Raw genomic sequence first — 19,303 nt, forward strand, 5'->3', positions numbered from 1 at the left:
CTCAACTGATAATTGATCAGCGGATTATTAGAGAGATTTCTGTTTGATGACGTGCTTTATGTCCACGGATGAAATATTACCTTTTTTAATCTTGATTTCATCTGGCTGAATAGATTTAGGATTAATTTTTAAAGTACTTTTTCAGGGTTTTTTTCTTTTTAGTCAGCATGTCCTCTAGCTCAGCACACGCAGGCTACATTTGTTGAATGTGCTAGGAGGGGGGGTTGGGATTGAAAACATGGTCATTGACCGTTTGCCTTTTATTGATAACAGATACCTGGTGCGGCTGCAAGTCGTTGCACACACCATTGTCCAACAAGGTCGCAAAGTTTAAATAAACATCTTTCATTGTTTTCCACCCCTCTCCTCTTTACACCTGTTTTCTTCCTTGTTTCCGTTCCCTCTATGCAGGAGACAGTAGAGTATGCCTTCCTCATCATTTTCACAATAGAGACATTTCTGAAGATTATTGCCTACGGTCTGGTGATGCACCAAAACTCCTACGTCAGAAACGGCTGGAACATGCTGGACTTTGTCATTGTCATTGTGGGGTGAGTTTACAGGTAGCACATGATGCAGGATATACGTACAAATACACATTTGCACACGCACACAATTCTTTTTACATAAGAAACCAATCATGCGCACATCTTCTACGCTCTCTTCCATGTACTTGAAAAAAAATGGTATAACACACATTTGTGCATTTGCGCAACTTAGCCCAACATCTGGCCATCCGCTCTCTCAATCAAAAATGAATCATGACCTGTATCACTACAATAGTGATGTTTTGAGCACATGCACCAAAGTGCACACTCATACACGCACAAAGACACAAATATATGGCTTTGTATAGAGTGACGGTTTATCAGTAGACCACCTGGCTCCTGTGGGACTTCAATGTAAACTGTGATGAGGTGTGAAAAACTAAAGGTAAATATCCATAGACATATGTAAAGAGCACACACATAAACCATGCACACTTGCACAGGCAGGTGCTTGAACAGAGAGACAAGAACAAAGAGGACTCACGGCTTTGTTCATTGCTTTCTGACTCTTTTGCTTTTATCTTTTTCTGCTCTGTTTTCATCACATTGCCATTACTGCTTCTTCCCTTACATGCCTCTGCCTCACTTTCTCTATATTTTATCTCACCCTCTCTCCCCCTCTCTCATCTCCAGGTTGTTCAGTGTGGTTCTGGAGATGATAACCAAAGATGCAGATTCTGGTGGTCAGTCTGGAGGCAAACCTGGAGGGTTTGACGTCAAGGCCCTCCGAGCCTTTCGCGTGCTACGACCCCTTCGCCTTGTCTCTGGAGTTCCCAGTGAGTAAACATAAAAATGTGGAATAAATGTACATGTTTTACGCCCTTAAGTCCAAACCAATTAATCTTCTCTTTAATTAAGCGCCCTATGAACTCACACAGGAGTTCTCAGCTAATTTCACAGTGACTGGGTTGAGATGAGTGTAGATAATGTATGCTTGGATGCACGTGATCCTGTCATGGCACTGAAACACACAATGGAAGTAGAAAAAAACCAAAATCTCACAAAACACAATGGAAATATATTTGGGGAGAAAATAATGGGACTAAACAGCTGCTGAAATTACAGAAATCAAAACATGTGAAGGATTGCTCTGAGACACATTAAAAAGAAGCGGAGGATTCATCGGTGTAGTGAGGGACAGATAGATACGTGTTTGCTATTGGAACCAGATGTTCACACCCACATAGTCTTGAGAAATGGGTGTACCCAGCAAACATAAAATACTGTATCCTCAAAAGCTGGATTGGTGTCACTTGCACATAATAAAAACACTAAAGACACAACAGATCACATGTTGACATGAGTCATGGACTCTGAGTAAGGAAGGAAACATCTGGCTTGTTATTGGTGCACATTTCAAAAGCCAGCATCTGTGTGCACGGGACACTTTTGTGATACACACATTAATGCGTACCGGTTTTGGAGCAAAGTATGGTATGCAGATGAAAAACGCTGTGCACATATGGGATGTGAAGAGTATGGCACTATAGTAATGGAATCTACATAATAGGATACGGAGGCAAGCATGGCCACGTCCCAACTTCCTACTGGCATAAAATTCAATGAAAAATTTTAAAAACAGTAGATTTGTTTGAACTATTTTCTCCTAAATGCATGACTACGGCGTGTTATTAGTCTAAATTATCATTAGGTGTGTTTAGTGAAAATGATCTGTTCTGAGTTAGCATGGTTCCACCTGCTCCAACTATTCATTTTATTCCACTTATCCAGTTTAGGGTCACAGTTGGGCTGGAGCCTATTCCAGCTGTTACAGGGCGAGAGGTGGGGTACACAGCTGACAGAGCCTCAGAGCCTTTCATGTGCTGTTAGCATAAGTTAGCGTTTGCACTAGGGACATTTTCTTATTTCTTATTATAAGACACCTTTAACACATCTTCTTTTGTGCTTACCTAGCTTTGTCATCCAGTCTTATGAGTAGCCCAATTTTTCAGTGATTTCAAAGTTGTGTTTTATTACAATATGGAACTTATTGAATTAGGGGACCATGTATTTCACATTAACATTGTGTTGATATTTTCAGCCTGTTATGTTTTATTCAACCCGGTGTTTTGTGTGAAAAACACTTCTTTGCTGTCCCCAGGTTCTCTCTGTTATGTTATTAGATTTCTATTCCAGCTCAGCTGAATTGTCTCTGCAAAGACAGTCACTATGGCAACCTTAAAACACCCAAGTAAAGGGTATTTCAAGCAGCTGGAGTGTTTCTGGTCATTTGTCCTTGAGGCAAAACAGCAGTTCTCATATGTTTTAAATGCATTTGAAGGTAATTAACTGGCTTTTATTAGTCAGCATGGCCAAATATCAACTACTCTATGTTTTTCTCTGCAAACAAAGGTGACAGGTAAACATGGGCAGGATGCAGTTGAGAAGTAGGACATGGTGACCCTGACCGAGTCTGTTGTTTCTGGTGTCGTTATCGCATCAGCATTTGTAATAACAAGCCGTTAGAACTGCTATCAAATAATTATTTAAAATTCATTCAGTAATATTTAAATGCTTGTTTTTGATATAAAGCGCCTTGAGGCGACTGTTGTTGTGATTTGGCGCTATATAAATGAAATTGAATTGAATTGTTATTGAATTAAAAGTTTTTAGTCATTCAGGATGGCAGGGATTATGCAGGAATAAATAAAACATCCTTAAGGAGTTTCACTGGATGCTTGTTAAAGTTTTTATGTAAGCAAGCAAGCTACCCAAAAATGTGTGATTATGCACTGAGATGTTGTAATCTTGATAGTATTGTTAACAAGGAAAAAAGAGCCATAAAATGAATCACAACATGCAGGAACGAGGTTTCTTATAGTAGCTGTATGAAAAGCACAAGACTAGCAAAAAAAAATAAAGATATGAAGATGAGCTGCAATCACAAAGTCAGTTACCCTACCATAGGTACTACATAGTACTTTGTAATATCACACAAATGATACATGTGTCTTTTGTCCTGTCTCCCTCCCCTCATGGCAGCAAACAGCTGCTCCTTCCTGAGACTGGTTCTGTTGGAGGGTTCTTCCTGTTAAATGGGAGCTTTTCCTTCCCACTGTCACCAAGTGCTTGCTCATAGGGGGGTCGTCTGATTGTTGAGCTTTTCTCTGAATTCTCTTACAATATAAAGGTGATATTAAGATGACTGTTGTTGTGATTTGGCTTTATATAAAATAAAAATGACTTGAACTGAAAATAAAAAGACCTTAAATTATATATTCTTTAGTCTTTATTTGGCTTATTGATCTCAATAATCCGCCTGTTTATGAAACAGCTCAAAACTTCTTTTAGTGGCCAAGGTAGGATGTGGGTAAAAGAATGATGGACTATTACAAAGTAGCAAGTGTATAAATTTTGATAAAGCACTATCTCACTGTCTCGCTAAGTGAAATATTCACTGTGTTGTATTAAACACTTTAAAATTAAATCACGGTGCTAGCAACAGTAAAGCAGCATGACCTGTGCTTTGACTTGCTAACTTTACTGTCTGCTATACCCACTCCAAACTTTTATTGACGTCCAGGCTGGGCCTACTGGAACATTTCTGTAGTCATTTCTGGAACTGTTATCACTAACTATTTAGTGAGGTTTTTGTTAGTTTGTGCTGTTGGGTTATTTGAGTATTGTATTCCTTCCACTGCCCTCCAAAGACACTTGACTGTTAGCAGTGCAAAGGTAGTTTACCAAAATAAAAATAAGATGGTTGGTTAAACATTAGCTCTTAGAAGTTTGTGTAGGTCCTATCATATTACCCAGTTTCTTTATCATTCATTATATACTTTTTTCCTTCAGTGTTTCTGTTTTCAGCACACATTTGACCTTAAATCAACACATGCCCTAATGTGTCTACATTCTTTGAGTTGCCATAGCAACGTAGCATTTGCTAGGTCTGAGGAAAAAAGTACCTCTGGGACAGATGAAGATGCATTGAGTTTCAGTTCTATACTGAAACTGAGTTTAACGTTTGTCTTGTCTTTGCAGTCTGATTTAGCTGGGATGTTTCAACCCGTTAGCTAGTAAAGCAGAGGATCGTTTGCTAGCTTTCATTCCTATCCACTGATATAATTAGACTTTTGTAAGAAATTGTGCATTTTTACAAATGTGTACATTTGCACTAATGTGAATACAGTGTTTGTGTATACCTATGTATTGTATAGCAAAACATACAGTAGGTTGCCTACGTGCCAGTTGCTAGCTAAACAAACTTTGACTGGAAAAGTGATTTTTTTTTTTAAGCGTTTAGAGATTTTGTTCTGTAGTTGGTTATCAAAAAGAAATAAATGTAAACTTTTTTTTATTAATCCAATAAAGTCTTGATGGTTAAATACAGTTCCACCTTCTTAATAAATTTGCAGGCTTTGTATCTTTTTGGACTGTTTGTCAAACAAAACGATCACTAACCCCACATTAGGAACTTCATCTTTCATTATTTCTTGTATTTTATTTATTGAATATGCCTTAATACTGAGAAAATACTATAAGACAAATTGATAATGAAAATAAAAGTTATTTGCAGCTCTCACATTTATGTCTGTTTATTTTATATTTCCAAGATAGATTCTTTTAAGAATATTTAGTGAATAATAGGAAGAGACTCATGTTCATTTAGATGCAATGTTGTGGTATCAGTACGAATTTCAGCTGATTACTTTTTACAGTACCTTTCAACATCAAATGCCATGATTTACCATGTAAAGGGTTACCATTAGTGTTTGTTGGAGTCGTATTCATTATTTACAGTCTAATTAGGCCTTAATATTTTGGTCCTTTGTTTGCTTTCTTGCATAATCATTGTTATCATGGGCATTATATGATTGATAATCATATCATGGCTTGGCTAAATGATTGGGTAAATAATTTGTGTTTTTGTCTTTTTGCATCTGTCCCAATTCCCGCAGAGTAAAACTGATGCTTCTTCTGACTGACTTTAGCTTCTTTATATTTTTGCAGGTTTACAGGTGGTTTTAAATTCCATTATTAAAGCCATGGTTCCCTTGCTTCACATCGCTCTGCTGGTCCTCTTTGTCATTATTATCTATGCCATCATTGGCCTGGAGCTTTTTATTGGCAAAATGCATGCCACCTGTTACATGACAGAAACAGGTAAGGTATCTTCCTTTCTTGTCTGCTACTACACGTCTGCTTCACTTTCTACAGACACCTGTTAAAAGAGGGATTTGTACTCCATAATGTAATGTAAACAGGCATACACGTCACCTTAGAACAGACTCAGGATCCCTGTCCCTGAAAATGAATGGACACATGTACCTATGTGAATGGTGACAAGCCACTGAAAACAGGGCAGAACAGCAGATGGTGGATTAAATCCAGTGATTAAATGACTAATATCTAGCTATTATGTAAGCATGCTTGACCTTTGACCATTACTCTTTGATGTCAGTGTATCAGAAAAAAAGGGACATGTTGATGGACATTAGCACATATGTACACAAAGACACATACATAAAACCACAGTTATAGTCTAAAATGGCTGACTGACGGGATTGAAGCAGCTTAAGAAACAGGGATTTGCTGCATTACGACAACTGTTATCGTGGCGTGTCACTCTCCCTCTCATACACCTTTCACGTAATCTCGCCTTCTTTCTCTCCCTTTCTTGCTTTCATCTGTTCTGTTTGCCTGGTGACTTCAGGAGAAGCACAGTAGGGTAAAGTCGAGAGGTCGCGACAGAGCAGGATTGAATCTCGCTTTAATCAAAGCCACTGTGTGTTCACCAGCCCTGAAAAATAGCATTTAGCATGTGTTTCTTTTTAGGTTTTTGGATAGGTCAGAGGGACATGCATCCAAAAAAGGAAGAGGCCACATGTTTGAATTTGTGTGTGTAGAAGCACTGTGGTTATTTGATTAAAAAGGTGGAAAGTTTAACATGTGGGCTAATCTACAGTGAGTGAACTGTAAGCGTGGGGTGCTGGGGCAAACTGTAATTAATGTCAGTGTATAGCATAATTTTCTGCATTGCTCCTATGATGATGGAATAATGTCACAATACTGAACAGTGCAATTTTAAAGTGTGACACAGAGGAATGCCTGAATGGCTCTATGGATTCCTGATGCCTACTGTATTTTATCATGGATATAGCTTAAACCTAACTTTATTATTATCTTTGCATGAAGTAATAATCCAATCATAATGTCAGAATCAAAGAAAATATACTGATGGGGAACTCTTAAAAATAATGCTGGAGGAAAAAAACTCCACATTCTTGAAAATCGATTATAACACACTAAGAATGAAGATGCAACATGAGATTTAAACGTGGACAAAGAACATACGTGAAATGATGTGACAAATAATTGAACAAGTTTTGCCTGGATGATCTAAAGTCGCTTTCATGTTGTTTCCATGTTGATTTACCTGTTTGTCTTTGTATCTCCAGGTGCCCTCGCAGAGGAAGAGCCGGCGCCATGTGCAATATCAGGGCATGGGCGTCATTGCCTTCTCAATGGTACAGTTTGCCGGGAGGGCTGGCAAGGCCCCAACAATGGCATCACCAACTTTGACAACTTTTTGTTTGCCATGCTCACTGTGTTCCAGTGCATCACCATGGAAGGCTGGACTGACGTTCTCTACTGGGTAAACCCAAATTTACATTGCTACTTGAAAATATAGTGCTGTGCAAAAGTCTTGAGCCACCCTGCATTTATTTATATGTTGTTTCCAGGGAGCCAGACTTTCTTGCAATTTATTAAGTGGTCTTGAGCAATAGTTCTCCAGGATTTCTCATGGTGTAGGATGTTGACTTTGGATACTGGCTGCTTTCCCAGTCATTATTCAGTCCACTCTTTGTACCTGGCTATTTTCAGTAGAATGTTATTTGTGTTTTTTAAGCTACTTAATGCTGACCTATGAATCATTCAGACATAAATAAAGACACATAGCTTCCTGGAAGAACCAGTGTTGTGTTAACATATTTAGACAACTAAGAGCCAATTTTAAATCTTATCTTTAGGGACTTTGTTACTAGCAGCCTATTGGGAAAAATGGCTTGTTTAGATTAATATACAAAAATACCAAATATTAGACAGTTTGACGGGCATAGTATTTGGAAAACAACAAAATGATTCCCAAAGTGCTATTAGCTGAAAACCTGGCATACATTGGCATGGTGTGTCTTGGTGAAACTGAACCGATCAACAGTATCTGAAACTCATGTTCTTAAGAACAGGAAACAATCCTGTCACAGGACCTGAGAGATGCATCTGGCCCTTCACTTGATCCATCTACTGTTCCATTACTTAAGAATGGGAAACTTATAGAAAAGGCTGAGGTAACCCAAGTTACACAAGAAGACTGAAAATCAGTAACATCTCTTATGAAGTGCAAAATAATCATCAATATGCACTGAGGAGGTCAGGAAAGAGTGTCTACAGCCATTTGTAAAACATGGTGGAGGCTCTGTTATGGTTTGTGGATCTTGTCGAAATTGATGGAATTTTCAAGACAGAAAACTACCATCGGAGTTTTATGCAGGATGCAATTGCATCTGGAAAGCGTGCGACTGGAACTGGATTTTTTTTGTTTTAGCATGATAGTGATCCCAAACACACTGCAAATTCAATACAAGCATATCTGGATAGGAAAACACTATCAGTCATGGATCCCCAAAGCTCAAACCTCAACATTACTGAAACAGTGTTGGATCATCTTGACAGAGAACAGAAAAAAACGACAGGCAACATCCAACAAAGAGCTCTAAATGTCCTTCAAGGAGCCTGGAGAGCTATTCCTGCACACTAGTGAAATATATTACAAGAAAGCTGCCTAAGAGAGGTCAGGCGGCGTTGAAGAATAAAGATACCAAATACTGATTTCCAACTTTGTTAGAATTCCACAAACTCTATTTGTGCCTTATATCCTGTATTTCTCAAAGTTTGCACATGTTTGAAGAAAATGCTGGCTCAGGAGATTTACACAGCACTGTATGTATAATATTAAAGTAATAATAAGTGTAATAGGATTATGCATGGTTTTTTTAAACAAAGTTAATGTCATTTAAATTCCTTAAAAAAAGGAAAGTTGTTTTTTATAGCTCCTAACAAAAAAAGAGGATTCGCATGACAAACTATTGTTATATAGACAATGGAGCTATTGCTTAACAATGGAACATTAGTTACAAATGTGACAAAAGCAGTAAGACACCATTCAGAACCATGATTTTTCATGCAGGTTTGACCCCAGCAACACTTTTCCAAGCAAACTCATTTAAGCCTTTGTTTTTTTCTCTCTGTTTTGCAAATCCATGCTTTATGTGATTTTTTTTTGTTGTTGTTGTTATTTTCTAAAAAAGTTTTCACAGCTAGAGTGTGTAACCCATTTTTAAAGGCTAACCTGAAACCCCTGGCTTCATATTAACACAAATCACCAACAGCTTTTAATTAGCCAAAATACTCAGCACTGATGATGAGTTTTCCTCACAATACACCCACGCCCTTTTATTGATGGAGACCCTCATCTATGAAATAATGAACCTCTTCACCTCCTTCTCGTTCGTCTTCTCAGACTGTCTCTCTCTGTCCCACACACTTTCATGCATGTATGTGTTACCATGGCAATCCCATGCTAATACTGCTGTTAAAGTGGTGGAAGGAAGGAGATTCAGCAAACCTAAAAGATGGAAAAAGAGATCATGGCAGGATAGATACGCAGATGTATAAATTAAAACTGACCTTGAGCCTTTCGTACTGATATAAGCCAAGTATAAATTTTTCTTCGGGGTGGGCGGTTCTGCGGCTGGAGGCAGGCACATCAGTGGGATTTTTTTCTTTAACGGGAAAATGACTATCAAAATAGAAGTGTAAACTGTAAACATTTACACTGACTGAGCAAAGAAAAGTGCCTACTGTGATGAGAGCTGTGTGAAATGTGATTATGAAAAAAGGGCAAACTTTTAGGTCCTGGTGTTGCCAGCAGCTCAGCTAAGAGGCACGTTGGATTTAGTGCGGTCATTTGGCACAGCCTCATTACTAACACTAATACAAGTACTCACTGTCATTCAGAACTGACCCAGTTGTCTCTCACGTGGTTCCCTCTAGTGGTCACCCGTCCTGCTGCAGTTTTAGCTGCCGTTGAGTGACAAACCTCTTTCCTGCTCAAGGGATACTGTGGGCTTTGCACCTCCATGAGTTAATGATTTTTTTAAAATTAGAATTCAGTTTTTATTTCGAATAATTTAATCTATGTAAGCTGTAAGAATAACATTGCCATGTCTGAATTTAGAGTTAATTCAGTTAAATGTTCCTATTATCTCTTTCTGTGTAGATGAATGATGCAATGGGCTTTGAGCTGCCGTGGGTCTACTTTGTCAGCCTCGTCATCTTTGGATCCTTCTTTGTTCTTAACCTGGTTTTGGGTGTGCTGAGTGGGTATGTTTCATGTTTCTGTTTTGAATTGTTGTGTTAATAAAATGCCCTGTTGTGGGTGCTGAGAGTCTACTTGAAAGGAACATGCAATTTACAGTCTGCGTGTAATATATCTATAAAACATATTCATAGATGGGGTATTTTGCTCATTTTGGTAATAATATAAAAATGTGATGCTGCGTGTGAATTCCACAAATAAGTTTAACCCTGCACATTTAACAAATGATAAGAAATTGTTTGTTGAGGTTATTAAGTTATCAGTTTTAGTTTTAGTTTTAAGACTGCAGAGCCCTCCCATTCTGTACAGTGTTACGGTGACCCACGTTTGACATTATGCTTTCCCCTCTATAGAGAGTTCTCCAAAGAGCGAGAAAAGGCCAAGGCTCGAGGTGATTTCCAGAAGCTGCGTGAGAAGCAGCAGTTAGAAGAAGACCTGAAGGGCTACTTGGACTGGATCACCCAGGCAGAGGACATCGACCCTGAGAACGAGGAGGAGGGAGATGAGGAGGGCAAGCGTAACCGTGAGTTACCTGGATTTAATGTTTTTTTTTCTCTACTCTTGTCCAGCACTCTTGTCCAGCAGGCAAACAAAGAATGCAAACAGAACTGTGACTTACAAAGCCTTAACTTCTTCTGCCCTGAGATAATGCTGCACATTTCTTTGCCACTAAAACTGTTACAAGAGGAAGGAGAGACGGTCAATCTGTTATGCATCTAACTGGCAGTTCTCATGATCCTTTGCTTACTTTGACTTGAATGCGGCTCATTGTGGGAACATGACGTTGTTTTGAGACAGCTGCTTCCTTGCAATAATTTCTGACTTGGCATTTGATTAGTACAGTAAGTGAGGGGTGACTGCTTCTGTTTATTTGTGTTGACAAGGAGCACAAGGACTGAATTAGAATGAGGAAGCTCAGGCAGGGATTGCTTGAAGCATCTAAGATTTCACTAAAAATTGTATGATAATGCACCGAATGCGATCTAATACATGAATGTAAATCTTTTGTGAGTTCCTACATTTCTGCAAACATACTGTATGACCTACAACAATGACTCCTGAAGCCCCTGGTGGGCCACAAAGGTACTGCAAGTAGGCCTCAGTAATAACAGAAATTGATTAGTTTGAATACTCACAGGTTTGTACAGTTAAATTTTTATATACATGTATTTATTTATATAAAAAATGAATTTAATTTGGTAATAGGAGATAGCTAGTTTGTGATATTACTAATTTTTCTGACACAAATTAATCAATCTAGATAAGGTTGTTTATGTTTTTTGAACACAAATTTAAAGGAACTATATCGCTTTCTCTTGTGTTTTGATTAGATTTAAGATGGATGGGCCCGTTGGGATTTTCTGGTTCTTAAGTGGGCGGCAGCAGTCCTGACTTTGGGGATGGCTGACTTACAACATGATCATGAAAAGAAAGCCTAGTGTAACAAATGTGGGAAGATCAGTGTTTTCAGCTGCTCTCAGTCATTCATAGCACAGCAGAGAATGATTAAGCTATGACAGCCTCATAATTCCTTTAAGAAAATTAGAATAAAAAAACTTTGCTTTCAAATAGAAATGTGTTCTGCAACAATACACTTCTTAACATCCACCTCCACCTCTGACACAGTTAAATACCTACATTTTTGCCTTTGTGTACGCAGTACGAATATCTCAGCCAGACATATTATGTGCCTTATAACCGCTGAATATTATCTTCCACATAATTAGTGTTAAATCACTACAGCAGTGAATCACAGCCTCTGAATTACCACCTACTTTTCAGATACGTTCACTTATAACAGTTTTGACCATTCATGGGTCTCTCCAGCCGGTCAGAGTAAACACCAGCGTTAGTTTAATCCATAACAAATGTAATGGAATCCTTATTACATGGACGTAATATACAACTGGTGGTATAAACACCCATCTTTGGCATGCTGGAGGATTTTATCTATGAAATCATAACCACTGTAGCAGTGCAGTTTGTGTGCTGCACTACACTTTCACACATGCGTGTCGTGAAATTAAATCTCTAGAATTTTCTTTGATGTGTCTTCAGTGTCTTCAGATTTTCACAGCGCTGCACGTTCAATACCGTGGCAAAAGCTGTGTGTTTTTCTTTGCTGTATTTCTATGTTTATATGGGTTGTAAATAAAAATGCATATAAATACTGTATTTTACTTTTATCTGGATTCCAAAAACTTAACTATTTCAGCTAATGTGATCTAACATATTGTGGATGGACTGTAACCATAATGTAATTCAGCTCCACGTTTGCCGTAATAAACAAGATTTTAACGTTGCTGGTTAGATTTGGTTACATTTGTAGACAATGTTACTTGGTTGCAGTAGCAATGACACAGAAAAAATACTGACAAGTAGTAACAAAAATATATTTTTCATTACAGGCACGCCCTGGAAAAATATTTAGCTGTAAGTTTTTCAGATTCAGAAAAAGCAGGACTATCTGCGTAATTCTTAGATTTTAATAAAGAAGGCAAACAAAAAACAGGCAAACTTGATTTGCAGATTGACATTTGTATTCATGTGTGTTTAGGTACTGTGACTGGTGGAGAAGCCAGTATGAACAACTTGAACAGTTAGTTCTGGTTTCTGACATTTGCTGTATATGGAATAAGTCGAATGAGCCATTAAATAATCTAATAGTCCAAAGTTGATGAACAGGAGAAATTTGGGCTTTTTTTTTTTTTACATATGACATAGCATCCTGCCATCAGAGAGAGATGAATTTCCTTAGTTGTTTGCTCTACCTTAAACATTTACCTTTTTTGTGTGTTTATTTAAGCATAGTATTTCTAATATCTGGTATGAAAATCGGATGGCGCAGCGGCTCCGTGATTCTATTAACTGACAGTAGGAAGGCCATTTAAAATTATCTGTTGAATTCAGGGTTTTTCTTTTGTTATTTTGCAACAAATGTTGGGACTGAAGCTTGTGTCATTAGTAATTATACCATAATCCATCTGGATGTGCAGGGAAAAAAATGTGGGCGTAACTGACATGAAAATACATCTGACCCGAATTATAGCTAGACTGCCTCGTAACCATTCACAGAGCAGTCAGTGCGAATGTACCTGTCAGTTTTTATGTTCACCAGTAGTTGCCTTGCTTTTAGCCCTGCTGTCGATGTTATAGATGACGACGGACTAACTTTACTTCCTTGCAGTGTGTGTGCGCCTTCTAAAAACTGTCTGTAGACTGCTGTTAATACCTGTTTCACCCTTCTCTTCCCTTCGTTTCTTTACATCATTTTCTCTCTTTACCCACAATTGTTCTCTTCTCTGCTTTCTTCTACTCTTTTCCAAAGTCGTGTTTAATGTTGATTGGTTCCAGTGTTACAGTGTATTATATAGTTACTCTGTCCAGAATTTACAGAGCTAATGTTACAGCGTGCAGTCTAACAGATAGTTGATTTTTATTGCTTTGTTTAATTTGTTTTTGCTTCATGTACTCAGCGGGACACTTTATAGTCATGGACAATCTTATGATGACACATTTAAAAAACGAATGTCCTTGACTGTCTTATTTATTTGCTGATATTAATACTAATACAAGTACATAATTTATGAGCTGATATATATCATAATTATGCCTTTATGTTCATCATGTTGTCTCTCTAAATGGTCTGATGTCTTCAAATCTACAAATTACTGTGAATTCCTCCTTATTTGGTCTTTTTACTCCTTACTGCCAGTCACTTTTGCCCAAGGAGCAATGATGAATTAATTATTACACACACAATTCATGCATAAATAAATGTAGTTAGTGTATTATTATTAGTAGTTAATCCACTAAATATAATTCAAGAATGTCCTGTATACTTTTCTGGACACGGTAGCTGTGCCAGTAGCTTGTATTGCAGCTGTCTCTTGCTGTACGTTCCTCTCTCTCTTGTTGTGCTGTGTACTGACTCACTGCTTCCTCTGCTGTCTGGCTGTATGATCTGCATGTTGATAACACCAAGGGGTCACGCTGGCTGACCTTACTGAGAAGAAGAAAGGAAAGTTTGGCTGGTTCACTCAGTCCACAGAGACACAGGGTAAATGTGTGTGCGCGCGAGTGTCTGAAAGTCTGAATTTCCCCACACATCTTCACCAGGACGGTTCATCACCTGCATGTGCTTTGCTTATGCTTTGTGTGTGCTCTCGTATTTAAACACCCTTTCCTTTATTAGTCTGTTTCTGATCCTTACCATCTTCAACACATACATGTTATTCTATTACTGCACTGGCATAACAGGACAGTCCAACTTCCAGTAAAATGCTTTAAAGATTTTGAATTTTACACCACATAAAAGGAAGGGAAAAAGAAAATGGAGTTTGACCCGTTTAGAGCAGTTTAGAGAAAAATTATATATTTTTATTTAACTGAAGAATTAGTAACACTGATATTCCTAATACCACCCACACACCACATTGAACATTGTTTTACATACATATGTGTGTGGGCGCATGTGAATGTAAGCCTAATTCACAATGCATACTTTAGTAAGTATAAAACCATCAAGATAACAACAATAAGCCTCACTTAAAATGATAAATATCCTGTGAAACTCTAAAAATATATGGCATTGCAAATAAATAATTTTATTAGTATATGCACCAACAAGCCTTAACTTTAAAATATATAACATAATTGAAAATGAGCTCCCTTAAAGTACTTAAAATGTAAATGTTGGCATTTTGTTGCCCAAAAATGTACTTACATGTATAATATGCGAGTGTTAAATGTCAGCAAAATTTATTTAGCTCATATTTACTGTATTGCCATGTAAGTATAGGGTATATTTATCTAATATTAATGTTGTTAGTTAATATTATAACTAGATTTTCAGTATTTTGGGTCAGAAGAAAAATACCTTAGCTACAAAATTATTAAAATTTAGCTCTAATCAACATCACCTATATGTTGTAAAATAAATTGTAAATTGAAGTTTTGTAAATAGTTATTTTAATGTTTACCATGAAAGTAAAACTGCAAAAAAATATACTTGTATATATTATAATGAGTAATAAATTAGTTATTACTCATTATTATTGTTAATAGTTATTTTTATTTTAATAGATTTAAGTGTATTTTTCTACAAAATAACTTTATTGTAATACATTGCTTATGTTATAATAGGTGATAAGAGAATCTAATTATTACTTTGATTTATTTACAAAGAATTATAGACATTAGTTTAAACTTTCCAGTAACCATTAAGATATAACAGTTATCTAACAACACAGATAATTATCATACGCAACTGTAGAAACCAATTATTAGCACATTAGTGTACATTATGAATTACAATTTAATCTCTTAATAAACAATAACTTACCATTTTTTAATGATGACTGAGGGAAAACATAGAATTTTATCTAGGACTGCCACATGGTTTTCTCATCATCATTATCATAATAATGGCATCATCATCATCATCATCATCATCATCATCATCATCATTTTGAGTCACGTTTTCAATTGCAACTATATTTTGTGCATGTACAATAAATGTGAATACTAATGTGTATACGCATGACATACCTGGACAAGAATAATTGATGCATTTGACTGCAGTGTTCATCTGAACACTGCAGTCAATGGTATTTCAAACCTCACCATGGAAAATGGATTTCCAGTTCCAGTCCAATAAATAATAATCTATCAAATTTAGTTTGACTCTGGACTGGCAGCATGTATTCACTGTTACTAGATCTGTGCAAAAACCTTGAGCTTCATCTTTTTGCAGTGCTCACAAGCATTACAGCTGGTTTCACACTGTGAAACTCCAACATCCAGGGGTCAAACTTTGTCAGGCAGTCACTCCAGCATTTTTATCTGACACTTGCAGATTTTGCTGTTTCATTAAAAAAAAAAAAAATTTCTGGTGGTTTGGCTTGGCCTTCCTAATAAAAAAAAAAGAGATCAATGGAGTCCATGTTAAATAATCACAAGCTGAAATCTGAACTCAAGATTATAATCTATTGTTTTACTGTAACGACTGATTAGAGTGTTTATTTGGGCTTTGTTTGTTCAGATTTTAAAATAAGTCACATTTATTTTGAAGGATATTTTATCACTCGAGAACCAAGCCAAATCAAAAATGCATGGATATCAATAAGAGAATCAGTCATAACATAACAGAAAGCCTGTGTAATAAACTTTTTCCATTAACGTGTCTTTACGTGTGTGTATTTGTATGTGTGTGTGTGCGACATGACAGCGAGCATACCCACAAGTGAGACAGAATCAGTGACCACAGACAATCACAACGGAGAGGAAGACAAATCACCATGCTGTGGTCCACTGTGGTGAGTGCTGTATATGTTACTCAACACATTACACGTTTCACTCTAAAATTTTATTGACAGCTTAGGCTGTCTGGTAACTGACAGTCAGTAATATTAAAACTCATTTGATTGGATTGCAGAGTGCACATTTGAACATTCTGTTACATTTAATTAAAAGTTGCTTCTTTTTATTCTCCCCAGTCAAAAAATTACTAAATCAAAGTGCAGGTTGGTACCCCGTTGTGGTGCTGCATGGTAGCTTTGTTCATCATTTACTGGACTTGTCTCATCTTGCATGGTTGATTATGGCATCATGTTTTAATTGTTCAGACCGCTGATGTTATCATCTGTGGTTTGTTCCCCCTAAATGTAATCATTGTGTTTATGCACCTGAAACCTACCCTCTTTTCCTCCTAATCAACTTTTTCCCCTTTGGAATCATAATGAAGTTGCTTTTATTGTATTTCACCAATCAAATAATCCAAAAAATAGCAATACAAAAAGCAAAAACCTAAACATGTGACACTCATCGCCTACAGCCGTCAGTGGCGTCGATGGAACCGTTTCTGCCGCAGGAAGTGTCGCGCAGCTGTGAAATCGGTGACCTTTTATTGGCTCGTCATCATCTTGGTGTTCCTCAACACTCTTACTATCTCGTCTGAGCACTACAACCAGCCAGACTGGCTGACTGAAGTACAGGGTATGTGCTCTGCTCTGTTTGTTCCACGCTATCCTAAAACGTGCATTTAGACGTTTTTATCCCGCTTTTTTCTCCAGATGTTGCCAACAAAGTTCTTCTGGCCTTGTTCACCTTGGAGATGCTGGTGAAAATGTACAGCTTGGGATTGCAGGCCTACTTTGTATCCCTGTTTAACCGCTTTGACTGTTTCGTGGTGTGTGGCGGCATCGTAGAGACCATCCTGGTGGAGTTAGCGATCATGTCTCCTTTGGGTATCTCTGTATTGCGCTGCGTACGCCTCCTTCGAATCTTCAAAGTCACACGGTGAGCAATTCCCGCACTAATACTACTACTGACAATGACAATAATATTAATAATACTAATGTTTATATAGCACCTTTATTAACAAGGTTTGTGCTGAACTGAACATAAGTCAAAGAAAAAAATAAAATAAAAGTCAAATTTTAAAAAGTCACACAAAAGATGAGAATTCAAAAGTGCATGAGGTCTATGAAATGTCCCCTAATTACATTTAAAAACATAACATTTAAATATATTATAATATATTCATATATAGGTTCCAGCGCCCCAGCGACCCTGAAAAATATAGGCAGAAGAGAATGGATACATGGATGAATAATAATCTATTTAATACAGGCATCAGACCAGCAAACCTCCACTGGCACAGCCTGTTACAGACATGACCAGTAATCCATCAATGGGAATGTCTGAGATTTCTATTTAACACAGAGCAAAGACAAAACTATTAAATCTTTAAAAAAAACAAAACAACAGAAAGTCATGTGATCTCTGGACGTAAGATGTTTAAAACCCCGTCTTTTGATTCAAATATGGGGTTTTAAAATTTGTTTTTATATAATTTTTCATTTGGAGTGCATTGTAGTTTTTTTAAATTCCGTTTTCAGACTTATACACGTGAGCTTAGAGTGCAACTAACGTAAGCAACATTTAATCTCTCACTGACAGAAAAAAAGCCTTTTATTTTGTATAAAATGTATCACTTGTATGAAGCTCAGAAAATAAGAAAGTGCTTTCACCCCGATTATTGCCAAAAGTGATCTGTTACATGAGAACACGTGAAAGATCTCGCTGTAAATCTTTCACATAAGGCTGATGACACTTATTTCAAACAAACCGAAGGATTCAGGGATCTGTGAGCATATTAACTGACTACAGCATGTCTGATACCAGCTGGCTAAGTTGAGCGTATTGACAAGACATAATCCCTTATTGTTTGTTTCTTCCTCAGTCACTGGGCATCTCTCAGTAACCTGGTGGCCTCTCTCCTCAACTCCATGAAGTCCATCGCATCCCTGTTGCTGCTGCTTTTCCTCTTTATCATTATCTTTTCCCTGCTTGGCATGCAGCTTTTTGGGGGAAAGTTTAACTTTGATGAAACTGTGACTAAAAGAAGCACTTTCGATAACTTCCCCCAGGCCCTTCTCACTGTTTTCCAGGTATCTGTTTGATTTCATTGTTTCATTCAAAATTAAAGCTCGCTGTGAGCTAATTCAATGCTAATCTGTCAAAGAGTCTGTTGAGGTGCGATTTGCAAGAATCACAACATCCAATCTAAGTGTCTGCAGTAAGACAATAAATACAGTTTAAATTATTGTCTGGGCAAACAGAATAATTTTGGCGTCCTCTGCTCTACATTGTGTTCACCAGATCTTGACAGGAGAAGACTGGAACACAGTAATGTATGATGGCATCATGGCATACGGTGGTCCTGCCTCCTCTGGAATGGTCGTCTGCATTTACTTCATCATCCTCTTCATTTGTGGAAACTGTATCCTACTGCCTGCGAAGTGTGCACACATCCGTGTGAAAAAGTTGTTTTTAATCGGGGTGTTTAGTGTTTTCTCTTTAACTCAAATGATCAGACATCCTGCTAAATGTTTTCTTGGCCATCGCCGTTGACAACCTGGCAGATGCAGAGAGCCTCAACACAGCGCAGAAAGAGGAGGAAGAGGCAAAGAAGAGGAAGAATAGTGCCAGGTGAAGCTGTTTAATATTTTATATTTGAAGGTCTAGTGTTGAAGTCTTTTGTCACAGTCACTTAAAAAAAAAAAAGCGTTGTAAATCAGACCTTTTCATCTGTGCCCAACAGGGATGCAAGCGCTGATAAGAAGAGATGTGACATAGCAGAAAGCAAAGATGGCGAGACCAAGGTAAAAAAAATCAGGATTTACATTATATTATCAAACTGCAGACATGCATATGTTAAATGGCAGCACTGATTTTATTAAAATCTCTCTTAAACCTGAATGATGAAGGTGCCGCTGGAGGGCTTGCAAGAGGAAAACAAAGAGTTGTATCCTTCCAGTGAGTCTCCAGGTAAACTGACTTGTTTTAACTGAGCAATACACATACAGTATAC

The 19,303-nt window shown here is 37.4% G+C and overlaps 1 protein-coding gene across 2 annotated transcripts in view; it reads left to right on the forward strand.

The window, feature by feature from the left end:
- The first annotated feature begins 418 nt into the window (after nt 1–418).
- LOC102198041 (voltage-dependent L-type calcium channel subunit alpha-1D-like) overlaps nt 419–19,303 on the forward strand; it is a 49,585-nt gene continuing 30,700 nt past the window's right edge. For both annotated transcript variants that reach the window (XM_005730681.1, XM_013910260.1), the window contains exons 1-16: nt 419–551; nt 1,182–1,324; nt 5,499–5,651; nt 6,947–7,143; nt 9,829–9,932; nt 10,281–10,450; nt 13,913–13,987; nt 16,157–16,244; nt 16,425–16,451; nt 16,763–16,923; nt 17,001–17,226; nt 18,173–18,380; nt 18,592–18,712; nt 18,807–18,921; nt 19,034–19,094; nt 19,200–19,260. In XM_005730681.1, coding sequence (XP_005730738.1) covers nt 487–551; nt 1,182–1,324; nt 5,499–5,651; nt 6,947–7,143; nt 9,829–9,932; nt 10,281–10,450; nt 13,913–13,987; nt 16,157–16,244; nt 16,425–16,451; nt 16,763–16,923; nt 17,001–17,226; nt 18,173–18,380; nt 18,592–18,712; nt 18,807–18,921; nt 19,034–19,094; nt 19,200–19,260 — 1,975 coding nt within the window. In that variant the 5' untranslated portion in view covers nt 419–486. The remainder of the gene's footprint in view (nt 552–1,181; nt 1,325–5,498; nt 5,652–6,946; nt 7,144–9,828; nt 9,933–10,280; nt 10,451–13,912; nt 13,988–16,156; nt 16,245–16,424; nt 16,452–16,762; nt 16,924–17,000; nt 17,227–18,172; nt 18,381–18,591; nt 18,713–18,806; nt 18,922–19,033; nt 19,095–19,199; nt 19,261–19,303) is intronic.

The sequence above is a fragment of the Pundamilia nyererei genome, unplaced genomic scaffold (assembly GCF_000239375.1).
Source record: "Pundamilia nyererei isolate P.nyererei 1_Seehausen unplaced genomic scaffold, PunNye1.0 scaffold00039, whole genome shotgun sequence".
NCBI lineage: Eukaryota > Metazoa > Chordata > Actinopteri > Cichliformes > Cichlidae > Pundamilia > Pundamilia nyererei.